The sequence below is a fragment of the Pan troglodytes genome, chromosome 1 (genome assembly GCF_028858775.2).
Source record: "Pan troglodytes isolate AG18354 chromosome 1, NHGRI_mPanTro3-v2.0_pri, whole genome shotgun sequence".
Taxonomy (NCBI): Eukaryota; Metazoa; Chordata; class Mammalia; order Primates; family Hominidae; genus Pan; species Pan troglodytes.
This window is the reverse complement of record NC_072398.2, coordinates 32,896,566-32,915,799: the sequence shown is the minus strand read 5'-3', so window position 1 is coordinate 32,915,799 and position 19,234 is coordinate 32,896,566. Positions and strand designations below refer to the sequence as shown.

Here is a 19,234-nt window from a genome sequence, read left to right as displayed (position 1 = left end):
GAGGCTAGGGGTTCAAGATCAACCTGGCAAAGATGGCAAAACCCTGTCTCTACTAAAAATAAAAATTAAAAAAAAAATTAGTCAGGTGTGTGGCACACACCTGTAGTCCCAGCTACTTGGAAGGCTGAAGCACAAGAATTGCTTGAACCCAGGAGGAGAAGATTGCAGTGAACCGAGATTGCGCCACTGCACTCAAGCCTGGGTGACAGAGCGAGACTCTGTCTCAAAGAAATAAAAATAAAAAAGAGAATAAGGTGATATATCTATGTCCTTATTCCAGTTCAGCCATAAGGAACAGCCTTTTAAATAACAACAACAATAATAAAAATATTTATTTTCCTGCCCCATTAAATGATAGCTAGTTTATAAAGTACAATGTAGTTCCACACCATTAATAATAATCACTAATAATAATGTGTCAATATTTATCAGGCTCTTTAAGCAGGTAGGTGAGCAAAAATGGTTTTCCCATTTCACAGATGAATAAAACCAGAAGCAGAGAGACGTGTGATACAGCTAATAATTGGGAGATGTGGAATATGAACAAACAGGTTGACTTCTAAGGCTGTATTTTATAAATAATATTTCTCCCCTTATTTTTTTCTTACAACAACTACTATGATATAAGTAATAGATAAATCAAAACTGTGTTTCACAAAGAAAGAATAGTTTATAAAGCCAAAGAATAGTAAAAACAACAAAATAAAACATCGAGTATAAATGAGATACAACATGGCAAAGACCACATGAAAGTTACAACTAACTTTACCTTAAATCCCATGGTATACCAGATTGGTAGATTAACCTGTTTAAGTCAAAATATATATATTATGCCAGTTGTGTTTTCATCATGAGATAGTTGCAAATGAGTGAACACGTAGACAGATTAATGAAAAATAAGTAATCATAAATTATTTATTGGCTCTTCTTTTTCATCTAGTATAGAAAACAAAATTGTGTGTTGTACATACGTTCTGTCTCCTAAAAAGGCTTAGAAAAAAATGGCAAACCTATTAGTAGTGGATTGTATAGTGTCTCCCAAAAATTCAGAATAAGACCTTATTTGGAAATAAGGTCTTTGCAGATATAATTAATTAGTTGTCATCCTGGATTTCAGGTTAGCTTAAAATCCAATGACTGGTATTTTTATGGGAGAAATGAGATGGACACACAGACCCAGAGGAGACAGAGACACAGAGTAGGACTTGTGAAGACAGAGGCAGCAGATATTAGAGTTATGTTGCCACAAGCCAAGGAACACCAGGAGCCGCAGGTAGGTAGAAGAGAAGAATTGTCTCCTAGAGCCTGTGGGGGACCTGGCTGTACTAACACCTAAATTTCCGTTGTTTTAAGACACTCAGTTTATGTTAATTTGTTACACCAGCCCGAGGACACAAATACTCTTGGGTACAAAGGTCTGACTTCCTAGCTTAATGTGAGATAAGCTAAGAGGGTCATTTCAGCTCCAGAACTACCCACGGAATCCGCTGAGGCTGCTTCCACTATTGCATCACAGTTCAGCTTCTTTGCTGCTCAATCCTACATACTTTATCACTTCACATTTGTTGTTTCTGAAAGAGTTCCCCCAATAAACCTCCTGTACTCAGTCCTCTACCAAGAGTCTGCTTCCGGGGGAATTTGCCCTAAGATAGTCGTAACAGGACTGGCCCTAGGAAGGAGAATCTAAAATGATATTTTGGAGCTCCATCATCCACTCGCTGGTTTACAATGATCTCATCATAGACAGCAGGTAGAGTACTAACAGTCCACAGCATGCCCTAGTGGTGCAATGCTTAAACTTCCATTAGTGGTGAACTGCGAAGAGTTACCAGTAGAAGGTAATTCACTGGTTTGGTGGAATTAGTAATTACAAGGACTACTCTGGGGAAACTAGTAATTATAAGGACAATGCATGGATCTTGCTGGTTGCCATCAATGCACTGAAGAAAGACAAAGGAAATCTGAGGGTGATTAATCACCAATTTAAGACAAACTATAAACGCCACCTTGACAGTATTCTTTATATCAATAGCATCATATTAAATGAATCAGATAAGCAAGAAATGGTAGGTATGCAGAGGTAAGACATATGTGTTCTAGAAAGTGAGAGAGCAATATTATGAAGATTAAGAAATCTGCTATATCAGTGAAGTTTTTAGGAGTTCAAGTGGCCTGAGACATGCTAGGATGTCCCCTCCAAAATAAAGGACAAATTATTGCACCTTGCTTCTACCACCACTAAGAAGGAAACAAAATGTCTAGTTGACCTCTTCACATTCTGACGGGAGCATATTCCACATTTGAGAATACTGTTCTGAGAATTTACTGAGTAATATGGAATGCTGCCAGTTTTGAGTGCATCCCAGAGGCGGAAAGGGCTCTGCACCAGGTCCAGCCTGTGGTACAGGCAGATGAGCCACTTGGGACATAACGTGTAGTAATTTTTACAGCACTAGAGGTAAGCATTGTGGGAAAAAATGTTGCAAGGCACACATAGAAAGAGAATCACAGGGCAGATAGACCCCAAGAGCTTGGAACAAAGGCATAACATGTAATGGAAACTATATACCATTTGCTAAATGGCCCTAGCATGCTTTCAGGTTTCAGTAAAAACAGAACATCTGGTCATGGAACACCAAATAGCCATGCAGCTAGAGCTACTTTTTTATAATCTTGGAATTGTCTCAGCCAAGTCTTGAGGTTAGAAGGGCCCAACAGAAATTCATCATAAAATGGAAGTGGATGTCTGAGATTGGGTATAAGCAGAGCCAAAAGCCGTAATACATTGTGCAAGCAGGTGGTTCAGGCCCTCATGACATCCACCATTCTTATACTGGTGGCTCAACCTCAGCTCATACCTATGACCCATGGGAGGTCCCTTAAGAGCTGAAAGAATGTGGAAAAAAAGCAGAATTTAGTTTACAGATAGGATGTCTTGGTATGTGGCTGCAAGTCTAAAATGGTAGCTGTTGCTCTATAACCCTTGTCAGAGATGACCCTGTGAAACGGCAGAGCGAAGAAATCCTCTTAGTGGGCAGAACTTCAGGCAGTTCACCTGGTCACCCATGTTGTGTGGAAAGAGACGTGTCTCAAGGTAAAATGTACCTGGACAATATGGCAGTGGCTTGGAAATATTGGCCAAGGGCATGAAAAAAAAAGATGGAAGGATCAGGAACTAGGAATTCATGGAAAGAAAAATGTGGCTAGATCTATGGGAGTAGGTATAAAGTGTACAGATCTTTTTATCTTATGCTAATGCCCAGAGAAGAGCATCTCTCTCAGAGGAGGCACTGAACAGCCAAATACACAGAAGAACTTGTTCGGTTGACATCCTACCATCAGCTTCTGCTATTGGCCACCTGGATGCTGGTAAAATGGGCAGAGAGGTATATCAGCCACAACTGTAAACTGGAGAGAACAAAAGCCTCCTATCCTCTAGGATTGCTGTATGTATCAGATGAATTAGTTCACGTACACAGTAAAGCCTCAGTAACTTTTAGCTATGATAATTATTCTCACTACTGCTAGCTGGGGGATGAATTACTAGAAGGCAATATATGACTGTATATTCAAAACTTTGAACATATTCATAATTCATTTTGTTATAAGCTGTGATAAATTCAATTCTTCAGATTTTTGAAGTAGAAATGTATATGAAATGTACATATAAGAAGTTTTATCAATGTTATTTATATTTCCAAAAGAATTAATACAATACAATATCAACTGAGTGTGGACTGGTTAAATAATTATTGTGTGTCCAAATAACATGATAGTACACAGTTAATGAAAGTCAACTTCATGTAAAATATTTAAGGATACATGATAAATGGAAAAAAAACAAGTCTTACGAAATAAATTATACCAACTTAGTTTCAATATATGATTATACTGGAAAAATACAAGTGACATACAAAGAGGGAGGCTTGTACACATAATATTATATTAAGAAAAAATGCCCCATTTAATCAATATAGAGGGAGAATTCTGTCACAGAATTCTGCAAACTCAAAAAATGTCCAAATGAAGCCCTAAGCCAATTCTGAAAGGACATTAGTTAAAAATAACAATACCTGTGAAAACGCCATGGGAATAGACTGTTGAGGTGATTGTTCAGAAATCATATTGATGTCATACCCCACAACTTTTCCTCTTGTAACATTATCTGCTGGCTTCTCCCAGGAGATATTGAGAGAGTACGAAGAGAGGGGAAAGACTGAAGGAGGGATCATGAATACAGGTGCTATCAATGAGAACAATAACAACAACATCAAAACAATGAATGTCGTCCCTATATATTTTTAAATTGAATTCACACATTCATTTAGTTTCTGAAATACCTTTACCTTTTAAAATATTCTGCTTTGAAAAAGTCCAAGAATATGCTGGTATATGTAAAAGGTATTCACTTTTTAAAATGTTATCTGAAAGTATATTCTCCATCTTCATATTACCAGCTACTTTCTACTTGCAAAATAAAAATCTCATAGGAATTTGCTCGTGTTCATAAAGATAGGAAAGTGGATAGATAGGAAATTATAAGTCTTATGAGTATCTAAAAAACGTCACAAAAATAGAACATCTCAGTTCAAAAAGTTCAGAAAAATGCATGGTGATGTACTGGATTTCCCATGTAGGGAAATATGTCATTGAGCCAATCCAATGCAGCTGGCTGAATATTATTCTTCAGAAAGAGGTAAACCTAAAGCATTCTAAATAACCCCAATGAATGTCTCAAAGTTTTTGTTAAATTTTTCTTGAAATGTTCAGGGTACATACACATGCATTTCCCTTTCCCCCCTGCCACTCCTGAGCTCATTACAGGGATTTTAAATGTGCTAACCAAAGGTGTATTATCAAAGGAACTCATTGCACTTTCATTAGCTAGTGACCCATAAGATTACGAGGGACCAGTATTGCAGTTTCACCCATTACTTTTCATTTCTGACCTTGATTTTCCCCTTCCAGAATGCCATGCCTCATCACTTGTGCTATCATGGCTCTATTATTTGTCCAAGATGGCTGGTAGTCATTAAGAGATGCTCAAGCACAATGCGTATTTTATTCATGAAATGATTCCCTTGGACATCAACCTAAAGCTACCCTCATCCTCCATATTCCTAACAGGTCAAGTTTAGATCAGGGTTTGGGTTTCTTTGATATCTACAGATTAAACACATAACAAAAGTGTATTTTTTTTCTTAAAGGCTCATGAAATTTGAAGTGTTTTAATATAAAAAATAAAGTGGAGGATTAAAAATTTTTGCCTTAATGAAGATAATCCAGAAAATTTAGATATGTTGTCCTCCTTCCTTATCATCATGCCAACTGCTTACAAGCACACTTGTGAATTATAGATTTTGATGTCCACGATTCTGTCATTATGTACAATCTAGTATCTAAACTATTTATTTTGGAAAGATAAATAAAAACAAAGACAAATTTGTGGAATTGGTGACAGTTATCTCTTTCATTGAACATAAATTATGCTGTATATGGAGCAAGATGAGACATGTGTCCAATCCACTTCAGGAGTGGAAACCAAATGCTATTTTTGACAAACATTCCCAGAAGACTATAACTATAGTTAAGCCATTTTCGCCCCATGAATTAATAACTAAAGCATTTACTTTTGCCCCCTAGAACTTGCTGCAAGTACTTTATGACCTTGAGTTGTTTATGTAACAAATCCATATATATGAAAATTTTCGTTGGTCTATGGAAGTTTCTAATTCTTGCTTTTCAAAATGTACTTTCACAGTACTTTGACTTTAATTTGAGGAAACATTTGCATTCAGAGGTTTTAAAAGTAGAATTTAAAGCATTGATCTTTACCTGATTCTCCCGTTCTTTCTGAGACCCAGGCAGAAGACACACTTCCAGCCATATTCACAGCTAAGACTCTAAACTCATACTTGGTGTATGGCTCCAAGCCAGTGATGGTTGCCATTGTTTGAGGAGGTTTTAATGCATTTTCATTGGCCGATTCTACAAATGAATGAGGACTGAGCCAACCACTGCTCTGAAAAACTCGACTTTCCTCAGATGTGGTTTCTTTAGTAGATCTCAGTCTTCTCATGTATAGTTCATATCTTATAATTATTCCTAGAGAAATTAAATAGTGAACCTAGGTAACTCATCAGACAAAGGGGTTACTTTAGGGGTAGGGTAGGGACAGATCAGTTAAAGAGTGCTGGATATTCATTGTCTTTCTAATTAGATTACTGTCAATTTCTTTAGCATTCAAAATGTAGTGATTTAGTAGTTTAGTAATCTAGATAACAGGTACATAGAAGACAACAAACTGATATATAGATGAATGTATAAAATACTATTAAAGGCATACGCATGAGGAAAACAAACCAAAATGGATAACATATAGACAAAAAATAACTACACTTTATCATAGGTAAATTCAATCTTTTTCAGAATTGATATTCACAATTTCTGTTAAGAATGGCCAGTTCTTTTGGGGAATTTGATCATTATAGCTCCGGTCTGTATCCTTTCAAATTTGGAGGTTTTAATTTAACTTGTTTAACATAAGCCCTGTTTGCATAAATGTTATAGTCAATCTCTACCCAGTTTTACCAAATAACTTTACAAATCTAAAGAAAGATTTTGCTATAATATGTACATGATATAAATGATTAAAAATCTGTGAATGTGTGTCTGGCCTATATAACCAAGGGTTCAATTGCATGAATGCAAAAATTAACTTAATGGAGTCAGTTAGCTTATATACATATTTTTTGTATTATTTTATATCTTTTTCTTGCTTAGAAGAGAAAATGTACTGCTTGTGGGTGCCCTAACTTGTGACACAGTCAAATATAATGCATTTCATAAGTGAGTTTCAAATTATAAACATCATTTGTGTTATGGCAGATGTCATTAAGAGCAAAGATAATATTAGCCTTTTAAGGGGCAATTTAATTGAATGGAATTTGTTATTAGATTAGAAGAAATACACTTGTTCCACTAACCAGGACAAATACTATCTTATATCTTTAGAAACTGTTTCTCAATTATTATATTGTGCAGTTATAAAAAGGAATACAACTGCCAAATTCCTAATTGCACAATTACAATAGATTCTCATTCATGTCTTGACCAAAAAGGGGAATCTCGGCCTTGGATTCTTACCATTTAGTTCCACTGGTGGAGACCATTCTACATGAAGTTCTGTAGAACTGATTTTCTGCATCTTAGGTGGACTTAGTCTTTGGGGAGGGGCCTGGGCTGTGGTCACTGTAATGGGCAAGCTGTGTAAACAGCCCCCGCTAGTACACGCCTGTACAGAAAAATCGTACTTGGCAAATGGAACCAGATTCCAGATGGTAGCTGAGGTTTCATGACCTTCGTAGGAAACACATGGCTGACCACCAGCCAAAGGGGCACAGGACAAAATATATTTCTCTATGGGACCAGATTGATTTGAGAGTGTTGTCCAGGTGAGTGTCACAGAGTCTGAGCCAATAGGAATGATATAACTTAAAGTCAAGTTTCCCTCTGGGACCCCTGGTTTTGTCTTGTAAGTGACAGCTACACTCCTTGTTGAACCATGCACATTGGTGGTCTTAATGTAATAGGAATATTTGGTATACGGTAACAGGTCTGTGTCTAAGAAGTATTGAATACCTGAAATAAAAAGAAAAAAAAAAAACAAAGTTACATTTCACAAGTTGGTGAAGAATCATTGCTAACTTCTTTCCTATCATATTATTTAATTACATAAACTATACCAATCTACTCTTTTGATTAAGGATACATTTCATATTTTTAAAATTGAAATAATGTAAATACCGGTTGATTGCTTTTATTATTGAGTATAAGAAAGTGTCATTCATAATAAAGAATGTTTAGATGTTTGTTTTAGTTCTTCTTCTGCTTTTCATAGTGTCCTTTTGTTAGAAGGTCTAAGAGAAAGTCCTTGTGGTTCTCCAAAACAGAAAAGTAACTATGTTTCCTCTATGTAACTGGTTTGCTTGTTAAACACTAAACACACCAGACTAAGGGTCAGTAAACTACCACCAAGGGGTAAATCTGTCACCTGGCCAACATCTTGAATGGAAAATTTTCTTATTTTCTGACCTACAGAAATTATAAATGTTTATTGTTTTAAGCTGCTAAATTTTGGAGACATTTGTTATCAGCAATGAGGAATTTACACAACAGAAGTTTTAGATAAGCAGGACTTCTATGCATGAAGGATTGTGAGGGCAAAAGAGAAGCAGCTACAAAGAGGTTTTTAAAAAATAAGATAGGGAGTGGAGGTGATTAGGCACATGGCTGGAAATCCTTGTTCTCTAAGGACAGGAAACACATTGTAGGACTGCGAAACACACAAATACCAGAGTGGCTGCTGCCTGCTCCCCCATGGGGCTGTTTGCATTGGAGATGGGAGGAGGTTTCCATTAAGCAGGGGTGCCCTATAGCAATATGAAGGTCCCAGCATATTTAGGTGCTTCCCCTTCCCCTCCCCCCCTCCCTCCCTCCCTCCCTTCCTTCCCTCCTCCCTTCCTTCCTTCCTTCCGACAGGAGATAGAGCTTTATTGTGGAAAAGCTGAGTTTGCAGAAGACTGAAACAGCAACAATGTTTAGCCTAGTCCATCTATTTACAATATATATGGGTTGGGGTTTCCCATACACATCTGTATTGCTCTCCCCCAGCCTAGATTTATCCCCATCGGCAACTTTCATTTCTTTCCTGGATCTGCCATTGGCCACAAAAGACACAACTCTTTGGAGTGATAACCCATCGTGTAAACCTAGGCATTCCCAGTCTTTTTTCTTTTCTTTTTTTTTTTTTTGAAGACAGGGTCTGGCTTTGTCACCCAGGCTGGAGTGCAGTGGCACAATCTCTGCTCACTGCAACTTCTGCCTCCCGGGTTCAAGCGATTCTCCTGCCTCAGTCTCCCAAATAGAATAGCTGGGACTACAGGTGCCCACCACCACGTCCGGCTAATTTTTGTATTTTTTGTAGAGATAGGGTTGCACCATTTTGCCTAGGTTGGTCTTGAACCCCTGGGCTCAAGCAATCCGCCCACCTCAGCTTCCCAGAGTGTTGGGATGACAGGCATGAGCCACCGCACCCGGCCCTTCTTCCCAGTCTACAGCTCCTACAGAGCACTCTGGGGTCCGACTGCTCAGTGGAGGAGGCCTCCGCTGGTGTTGTGGGGGGCACCTTGGGCACTGACTCAGGTGAGGGCCACTGTCTTATCAGAGATGACCCTGATAGAGCCGAGGAAGGTGAGACAGTTCTCTCTCTGGTGGCTGTTTTCAGTTGTACCATGGGTACCAGAGGTCGCCTGGTTTTACTTTCTAAGTGGTACAGAAAACTCTAAAGAATATAGGAATAGAAGAGACAGGGGAAAGTCACCATCCTTAGTGCTAAGGCAGAGCACCCAAAGGAGGATCATATTTGGAAAAGTCCCCTAGGGCTGAGATTCAGACTTTCTAGAGAGCGTGCAGCTGTGACTCATTGTTATTTCAATAAATATTTACTAGATTAGATTAAAGTTACCCTTATCCCACAATAAGGTTGTTGAAAACATTAACAAAATTTGAAAAATCACTGAAGGCTAGAACAACGATGGAAAATAATTTAACATGCCAAAAGCCAAAACCTAAAAGACAAAAATAAATTTCAGTGCTGAATATACCAAAAGATGGTCTGGCATAAGCTTAAACTGGAAGTTGGAAGACTTATAACCTGATGACAATTAAAAGAAGTACAGTACTTGCTGAATGTTTGTAGCATCTGAAAAGTGGAATATAATCCTAATAGATCAGAATGTATTATACAAGAGCAGTCTACTTAATAAGAAATTAGAATCAGATAGAATTGGGATGGAAATATGCATTTGTGTAGGAATATCATATAAGGCAATTTATAGTGTGAAAGATATAAAAGCATTTGAAAGGGTATGAATAGGATATCCATTAATGATCCATAACAAAAAAATAATACTCAGGTTAAAAGAGTGCTTATCTCAAGGTAGTTGCTCTCCTTGGTTGGGGTACGGATCTTTAACGCTGAGTTTGAAAATTTGCTGTTACTACAGACTTCTGCATTTTCAGAGAAACATTTACAGTCCTTGGCTCAGCACTGATTTGTGATCTTGGCTGATACCCTCCTGGTTTGTAGCACTCCCCCATTGTACCACCTATCAAAGCTACATGAAACTGCCCATGATTGCTGAATATACCTTATTTTCTTTTAATACAAAATTTATTTCATGACCATCACACTTCCTCAACTACAGTATCTGGCTAATTCAGCTTATATTCTTTCTTTACTGGGAAACTTTCAGTGGTTCTCCATCATCATCATTGCCACCACAGGCATGGTTACATTTCCTACACCTCCCAAGCCACCGTGTGCTTCCTTAACACCCCAAGTTTACTCTGCTTCAACATTTATATATTCTATTGTTCCTTTGGTTTACTTATATGTCTCCCCACTCAGTAAGGAGAACTATTCCTTTCATCTTTGTATTTCTAATGACTGATACAGTTTCTGGTCTGGAATAAGCACTGAACAAAATTTTATTAAACACATGAATGATTTTTCTATACATATTTGATCTATTGTTCCAGGAAAGAATATAGTAGTCCCCTCTTATCCACAGGAGATACATTCCAAGATCTCCAGTGGATTCCTAAAACAACAAATAGTATTAAACTATATATAGATACACACATACATATATGTATATATATACACATACACACATATATATACATACATATATGTGTGTATATATACTGTTCTTTTTCCTATACATACATATCTATGATAAAGTTTAATTTATGTTAGGCGGAGTAAGAGATTAACAACAATAACGAAAATAAAATAGAACAATTATAACAATATACCACAATAGTAGTTATGTGAATATGGTCTTTCTCTCTCTCTCAAAACATCTTATTGTACTGTAGACTCACCTATTTTTGGAACATTGTTGACCACGGGTAACAAACTGCAGAAAACAAAACCATGGATAAGGGGAAACTACCGCATTAAGAATATTAAGAGCCTTATAAAAACAGTTGCCTGTCATCTTCTCTTCTGTTTTCTCATCCTGTCTCTATATCTTATATTTCTTCATTTATTCCTCTCAGAGCTAACTGAATCATCTTACCACTTGTTACATTGATCCCTTGATGTAGTATGAGATTATAAATTATAATTTTAAAGATGGAAATGAATAAGGGTAGAAATGAAATCCCAGGGCTCATTAAAATATTTGGTTGTCTAAAATTCTAAGCTTAAACTACGTTAATATCTGTAGGTGATAGAAGTCATTGTCACATGTAAAAATAATCATCCTCTAGTTCCCGTGGAAGGATTTCTCTAAAGTGACATTTAAGGGCTATCTCCCCATTCATGCCATCCCAAATGAGGAACAACTCATCTGACTGTGAATCTGGGGAGTCAGGGTGTAGGGAGCAAATTATGTGCAGATCAGCCCATTGATTTTTCTCTCTTCTAATTTGTCTTCCTGCAGGAAAAAGGATATAGTCTCTAATCTGACTTTCATCAGTAATGAAGATCATTTTTATTTTTAAATTTGATCTGCCTACTATGTCTAGTGCTCCTTTGATTCCAAACTCAAATAGGAACAACACCAAAAAACAGTATGAGTTACTGTCCACTCCCTAAACCTGCAACACTAACAGAAGAGTGCTATTTCCTCCAATAACTGTTCACTTCCTTCCCATGACACGTAAGATACCTATGAGCAACCCAGAAGGGGGCTACAATAGAGATACTGTTAGGGCTGATTATGTATGATTCCCGAAGCGCTAGCTTGACCTGTACCTTAAATAAAACGTAAAGATATACCTTGTTTTTTAAAGTTAATTATTCACAATCTTTAAAATTATTTACCATTATTTGCATGCTATTATAATAACAAATAATTTGAAAGCTTTAAAGATGGTACACCAGTATATCATGATCCTAAGAAGGAAAATATGTCTTAGAGAATCCCATAGTACGTTAGGCCAGCTAGAAAAAGTTTCCATTCTAAAAAAGAATTCTATAAAGGTCTCAAACAAACTATCAAACTTGCTTGGAAGACAACACTATTAATTTTCTTTGAAAAGTTCAATGATTCTCCACCTATAATTCCTAATGCCTTTATTTAACCCAAAGATTTGTGTTCATCCAGCTGAATATAAGTAGTGTTTCCTTTACATGTTACACATGCTAGCCACGCACTAGAAATAGAGTAATAAACATGAGGCTATTATTAGAATGATACAAAGTTCTGACAGTGTTAACCAATTGTTCTTACTGTTCAAATGCCATCATGCAGATAATTTTCACATCATTAATTACAGTGATTGTCAAGAAATGCCAGAAGTGGTATTTTTTAATGAAAAATATGGTTTTAGGAAATAATACCTTGTTTAATAGGATTATATAAATGTCTGATTAGTGAATGAATACACATTTATTATGTAAGAAAATGTTATTTGGATTCCTTATTAGTGCAATCGTCAAAAACAGCCAGTGTTGTACTAACATGTGATGTTCTATAAAATAGATCACAATATGTTACTATGGAAATCATGCCTCTGGCTTGAATAATATCATTGATAGTTTTAAGTTTAATTTTGCTATTGCATTAAGCTGTATGGAAAGTAGGGTGACCCTAATTCACAACTTCAGAAATAATCAGTGGTACTGTCATCTTCAAAATCATTTTCAATATTTTTATAACTCCTCTCTTTCTCTGTCACAAAAGTTTAAGTTTCAGGACACCTGGATCATGCTGATATTTGGAAGAAAATAAACATTCTAGTAGCAGGTTTTCAGGATACTTTGCCAACATGGCAGATGTAGACAGATGTTCATTTCCCTTTGCAATCTGCATCATGAAGTTCAGAGTTTCCATTAACTTTAAAGAAGACTTGGAATACTGAAGAGACATGTAGAGCCAAGAGAAAGGGGTGGACATAAGAAACTAAATTCCAGTTATATGAATTAGGTGCAAAATGAAACCCAGTATAATGCATACAAAATAAAACTCTATGCGATGCAGGAGTTTTCAAGTCAATTAAAATGTTAAAACAAGGCATCCTCCTAACCATTTTAAGGAAGGTTATGGAATTTCAGTGTTTCGACAGAGCTTTAAACAGTTCTCCAACTAATTAAGCATGGTTAAAGTAGAATTTGGAAAACTGTGTATTAAATGAAGAGAACAAAATAGAAACTTGAATTGGAATTGCTGTTCCGAGGTTTCTTAAACTAGTGTGTAGCTAAACATGGCTAGAAGCAAAAATCAGAGAAGATAGAGCTGGAATAATGTAAAAATTCCTATTTTTTTCATTCTGTCTTTAGGGAAACTGTATCTAAAACATCTGAGTAAATGTTTTTTAAAGTCAATGAATTCTAATAATTTGATTTCTACAAGCTCCTTTAAAATCTTCATAAAAGTTACAAAGGCAAAGATAGGCTTGATGGCTTGTTTATATCCTTTCTCTTTCAAAAGTTTATGTTGCTGTGTTCTATCTCTGCGGAAATAGCAATGTGTGTATTAAATTACACTATTTGCTTGAGTGTTAGTACTCCACTGCCAGATTTAATAGTTCTTTAACCTGAGAATTAAAAAACTTGAATTCATTATAATAGAAATATTTGATACATTTTCTATAATATTTACAATTAGAGAAAACTAGATCTATTTATTATGTCTTCCAGTATTTGTAAATTAAAATGGTATAATTCTCAGATTATTTTAATAACTTTATTTACTTTAAACCAGTGGTCCCCAACTTTTTTGGCCCCAGGGACTGGTTTCATGGAAAACAGTTTTTCCATGGACCCAGGATGGGAAGGTGAGGAGGGATGGTTTTGGCATGATTCAAGCGCATTATATTTATTATTAGATTATCATAAGGAGCGTGCAACCTAGATCCCTCGCATGCACAGTTCGCAATAGGATTCCTGTTCCTATGAGAATCTCATGCCGCCACAGAACTGACAGGAGGCAGGGCTCAGGCAGTAATGTCGCCGGCCTGCTGCTCACCTCCTGCTGTGTGGCCCTGTTCCTAACAGGTCACAGACCAGTACCTGTCCACAGCCTGGGGATTGGGGACCCCTGCCTTAAACAATATGTCATGAACATTTTCCATTTATTGATATGTGAACTAAGGTATCAGTTTATATGCTATCATAGCCTATAATTTATTTAACAATGTACCAGGATTCTGTTATGCCATATACTATAATTTCCTGAAACATTGTTGAACATCTGAATCATTTTCAATATTTTGATGTTACAAATAGAATAGGTATGGACATCTTGTGTGTCTACTTAATGACTATTCACTTGAGATAAATTTCCTAAAATAAGTTTGCTAAGTCAAATGTTATGTTAAAAGGAAAGATTTTTTCATAGATTTTAACAAATTATTGTACATGAAAAGTTGTACTAATGAACTCACACAGACACCTCAGCAGTTTATAAAAGTTCCAGCTTCCCCACATTCCCATCAATTCTTGATGGGGTCATTTTTTTTTCATCTTTGAGAATGTGATAAGCATTAGTATTTATCAGATAATAAGCATCTCATTTTTATTGTATTTCTTTGATTACTAGTGAAATTTGTAATTTTATCTCTGTTTGAAACACTCTGTGCCAGACAGAGGAAACCACAACAGCATTTATCCTCAATGTCAAAGAACTTAACTAATGTGTCAATTCTCAGAATATTTATTTCTATTACCAAACCCTTAAACTCACTGTATGGGTATTGATCCTCTGTTGTGTAGATTTCAAAACCATCCCTGAGTAAACTGTAAGTAAGCCAGTGGGCATTTGGAGAATCAGGTGGACTCCAGGAGAGATTGATAGCAGAAGAACTTTGAACTTGTCCTCTGGGCGGAGGTTGCTGGAATGGAGCTAAATTACAATGAAGAGAGCATTTATTAGCAAAGCAATCAATAAACAGAAAAGCAAACTGAAGTAAGATATCCAGCAAAGAGGTCTTTCTGATTCAGGATTGCTTTATCAAGAAGACATGTGGTTTACCAAGACATTAATAAACAAAGGGTTCATGAGTTCTCTAAAACAAAGCTTTTTATCTATAAGCATAAAAAAACTTTTTAGGTCAAAGCAGCTGGCATAAATATAGTTGGGGGTAAAAAACCACCATAGTTTACATTAAGCATTTCTTTCTTTGCCTTTTTTTTTTTTTTTTAGAAACCATCCAAGGATGCACAACATTTATTTTTTACATAGTTGATTTAAAAGTTGACATAAGTTCCATTGAAACTTGAAATTTAAGTAGCATAATCTTTGGGTTTTTGAGAGGAAGCTTTCCATTCCATTAAGCACAATGCTTTATCTTGCTTCAGAGAGCACAGTGTAAAAGAAAGAATAATATTTGATGATATAAATAGCTATGGATGTTAAATAATCTAAATATTATCAAGAAACAATTTGAATATACTATATGAATGTACCATCACCTGTTAGAGGTGTTTTTAAGATGTAATACAATTGCTTATCAGGCACATAAGAAAAAAGAACATTCATCTCACTACTTAAGTGATGTTTTCTATAATATAAATATATACCATGAAAACATTGTGTTCTGTCACTGTAAATTTTTCTGAGTCTCCCTGCTTTTGAGAGTGAATTTTCTTTTTTTTCACCAGAATACGCAAAGATAAAGGAGAAAAACAACAGCTAAATATTTTTAGGGACAATCAACCACCAGTTTACGTACTATTTTCTAGTTTAAACAAGATGCACAATCCCCCATCCATTTAAAGAAGCACAACCTAATCAAACATTCTCGTTAAATAAGATGTCAAGGGTACAGGTTGCTGTGTTACCTTACTTTTAAACCATTCATCTTTTTGTTAAGAAATATGTAAATGTAATGTACAGAAAAGAATCCATCAAATAATTAATATTTTTATATGAAATATCTACAGTCACTAGAAGCCTCAGTAAAAGAAAGCACACTCAAAAAAAGTAACTTGAGGAGAGCTCAATAAAGGAACCACTTTCAAAAGGGTGGGCAAAAGAGACGGTCCAGTACTCTCAGGTACAGAACTGCAGAGCTCTTTTGCTATTTATGTCAGGGTTTCTCAAGCCAACCCTGAACCCTGGGTCTAATGATTCACTAGGAAGACTCAGGACTCATCATATAGTCTTACTCATGGCTAAAATTTATTACAGTGAAATGTTACAGAATTCATCAACAAAGGGAAAAGGCATATCAATGAAGTCCAGGGGAAACCAAGCACAAGCTTCCAAGGATTCTCTTCCAGTAGAGATAGAATGGGCCTAATTCCCCCAGCAATGCATTATGAAAACACGTGTGATGTGTTGCCAGTCAGGGAAGCTCCTTAGAAACTCAGTGCACAGGGTTTTTATTGGGGGCTGTTCCTATGAGCAGCCTCTATCTGGCATTTACCCAAATTTAAGAACCCCACAAGGAAAGCAGGTGTTAAGCATAAACCGTACTTTGTACAAATGTTTAAGTGCAGTGGTCCTCTCTTATCAGTTCTGGGGATAGTGGGAATCCAGATGTCAGCCAAAGGCCAACTTTGTAAGCAGGTCTTTCTAAAAATAAGCAGTCAGGCTTGCTATGTTAACTCTTCTCTGCACACTATCTCTAGCTTAAATGGGGACAGAACTCAGGGACAGAAACGACTGTATGAGGAGCATCACCTGACAGGAGCTACGACCACTCATGGAGGGATGCAGTTAGCTTGAGGCTGCTTCTACATGGACACAGGGAGCGGGGAATTAAATATCCTGAGTTCCTTTTCCACCTGCCCTCCAGATGTTTGGTGGGTCCCTCCTAGCAGCTGAAATCAACTAACTGAAGGCCAGAGGGCAATGGAGGCTGCTGATGCAAACCACATAGAATCTTGCAGGACAGAGCAAAGTGGAAAAGTAGGGAACAGTAAAGTGAAGTTATTCTGCAAGCTAAGCAAAGACTTCCACCTCAGAGCTATTGCTAATTCACCAGGACCCATGAGTGATGAACTCTTTTTAACAGATATAATATATGAACTCTGTCTAAAAGATATAATATAATCAAATTATTACATTTTAAGACAGGATTTCAAGAGCACTTTGATATTTATACGCCACACACACACACACACGTTTTTGTCCATAGTTCTTGGCTCATAACTTCCATAGCCTTTGTTATTTCCTTGGTGACTAACACAATAAGCCTATCTTTTGTTGAAGTATTGGTCTTTTATCCAAGGGTCCTGAAGCAGCTTCAGAACAATTTAAGAGTGATACAGGTGAAGGACAGTCTTTTGTTGCAATATTGGGGAGATTTAGCCTTCAGAAGTAGGCCTTAGAAAATAGGGTCTATCTCTGTTCTGTTCTGCTTCTACCTGTTCCTTTTTCTCCCCAAGGCAGGCCAGAGAAACTAAAAATATACTCTAATGTTCCTCCACCTTTCTGTCTTAGAGCCGGCCATAAGGAAATTCTCTGACCTACCTTATCTGACTGTGGGTCATGAGACCCTCATTTTAGAAGGAGTCCTGCCCCATGCCTGGAGGAATGAATACTGCAGAGAGAGGCCAAGAAGACTCTGAATAGGCAGCCTTGCAGGGTTTCCCCACTCAGTCGATTAGTATGAAATCATACTCCTTTTTTTTTTTTTAAATCACATTTCTACATAGTTGTCCATGTGTTGAAGGCCGAAAGAATAAGGGTCGTGATCAACTCAGTATACCACTGGAGGCTATATGAGTAAACAGCAAACTGTTCTCATGAAAGCAGGATGTTGGCAAGCTGACAAACTGCATCTGCACCCAGAAGGAATGCTGAGGGCAGTCATGACCCAGGCACAAGTGTTTCTTGTTATTAGGCAAATCTGAAGCCTGTTAGTAATAATATGACCCCGTGATCAATCAAGCAGCTGACCAATCATGCCCTCCTCCTCCCTGCTCTTTCTACCCAATAAATATGAAGGGCTGAAGAAGCTCAGGCAGCTGTCCTTGCTCACGAGAAGCAGGGACCCCTCTTCTTCTTCCCCATGTTACCCTTCCTGTAAAATAGTTATTTTTGTTTTAAGTTTTCATTTCTGCGTTCATCCCCCTTCATTCAGTCTTGTAATGACAGTCTCAAATAGTAACAGTAGTAACTGTTGTAGTGATGGTCTCAAGTAGTAATTGTGGTAGTCTGCCACATCCATGCTTCAGTCATGCCTATCCAATGAAGTTGCTATAAAGGGTCGAGGTGGGCGGATCACGAGGTCAGGAGATCAAGACCATCCTGGCCAACACGGTGAAACCCCGTCTCTACTAAAAATACAAAAATTAGCTGGGCATGGTGGCACACACCTGTAATCCCAGCTACTCGGCAGGCTCAGGCGGAAGAATCGTTTGAACCCGGGAGTCGGAAGTTGCAGTGAGCCAAGATCGCCACTGCATTCCAGCCTGGCAACAGAGCGAGACTCTGTCTAAAACAACAACAACAAAAAGGGTGTTTGGGGTGGTGGGGGGTGGTGGGGGTACAGGGAGAGCTCCATGTAGTTTAACACGTGGAAGTTCCTGGAGGGTGTGACACCTAGGGAGGACATGGAAGCTCAGCTCCCCTTTCCACGTATCTTGTCCTATGCATTGCTTCATCTGTATCTTTGCAATATCCTGTATCATAAATCAGTAAAAATAAGTGCTTCCTTATTTTGAGCTGAGCTGCCAAATTAATTGAACCCAAGGAGGGAGTCATAGGAGCCCCAATTTATAGCCAGTGGGTTACAAGCATAGGCAAAATAACCTGGAGCTTGTGATTGGTGTTAGAAGTTGGGGGCAGCCTTGGGGACTGACCCCTCACCCGTGGAATCTGCCACTACTTCCAGGTATATAGTGCAAGAGTTGAACTGGATTGTAGGATATTAATGCTGCAGAATTGCTTGTTCAACTATGTTGATGGTGGTGTGAGAACAGAGGGGGAAAATGTTGTTTTATTCTGCACAGCACTGAATGTAAAATATATAAAATTCCATGTATTATGAATAGGTTTCCTAAAGACAAAGTCTGATCCTAAGGCAGATAATATTTACATCATATGTTTTAAAATATTCAAACTAGATACATGCTCATTGCCCTCCTTTTGCCTTTTTCTTCTTTGGAATTTGCATTGTTCTATTAACATTCCAACAGTCTATATGCCTATTTAGACATAGGAAAAGAGTAGCAACAATCTCATAATGACACATGAGAAAAGAATTATTT

General features: G+C 37.2%; 1 protein-coding gene and 1 long non-coding RNA gene across 2 annotated transcripts in view; one reads left to right on the top strand and one right to left on the bottom strand.

Moving 5' to 3' along the window:
- The window catches only part of USH2A (usherin), a 798,713-nt gene that overhangs the window by 568,943 nt on the left and 210,536 nt on the right, over positions 1-19,234 (bottom strand). The window contains exons 15-18 of the mRNA XM_016938662.4: positions 14,760-14,918; positions 7,147-7,641; positions 5,836-6,105; positions 4,074-4,243 (exon numbers count right to left, since the gene is read on the bottom strand). Of these exons, the coding sequence (XP_016794151.3) occupies positions 4,074-4,243; positions 5,836-6,105; positions 7,147-7,641; positions 14,760-14,918 (1,094 nt within the window). The remainder of the gene's footprint in view (positions 1-4,073; positions 4,244-5,835; positions 6,106-7,146; positions 7,642-14,759; positions 14,919-19,234) is intronic.
- LOC107970189 (uncharacterized) lies at positions 1,577-3,447 on the top strand. The gene is made up of 2 exons (XR_001712568.3): positions 1,577-1,750; positions 3,264-3,447. It is a non-coding gene; the product is annotated as an uncharacterized LOC107970189 (long non-coding RNA).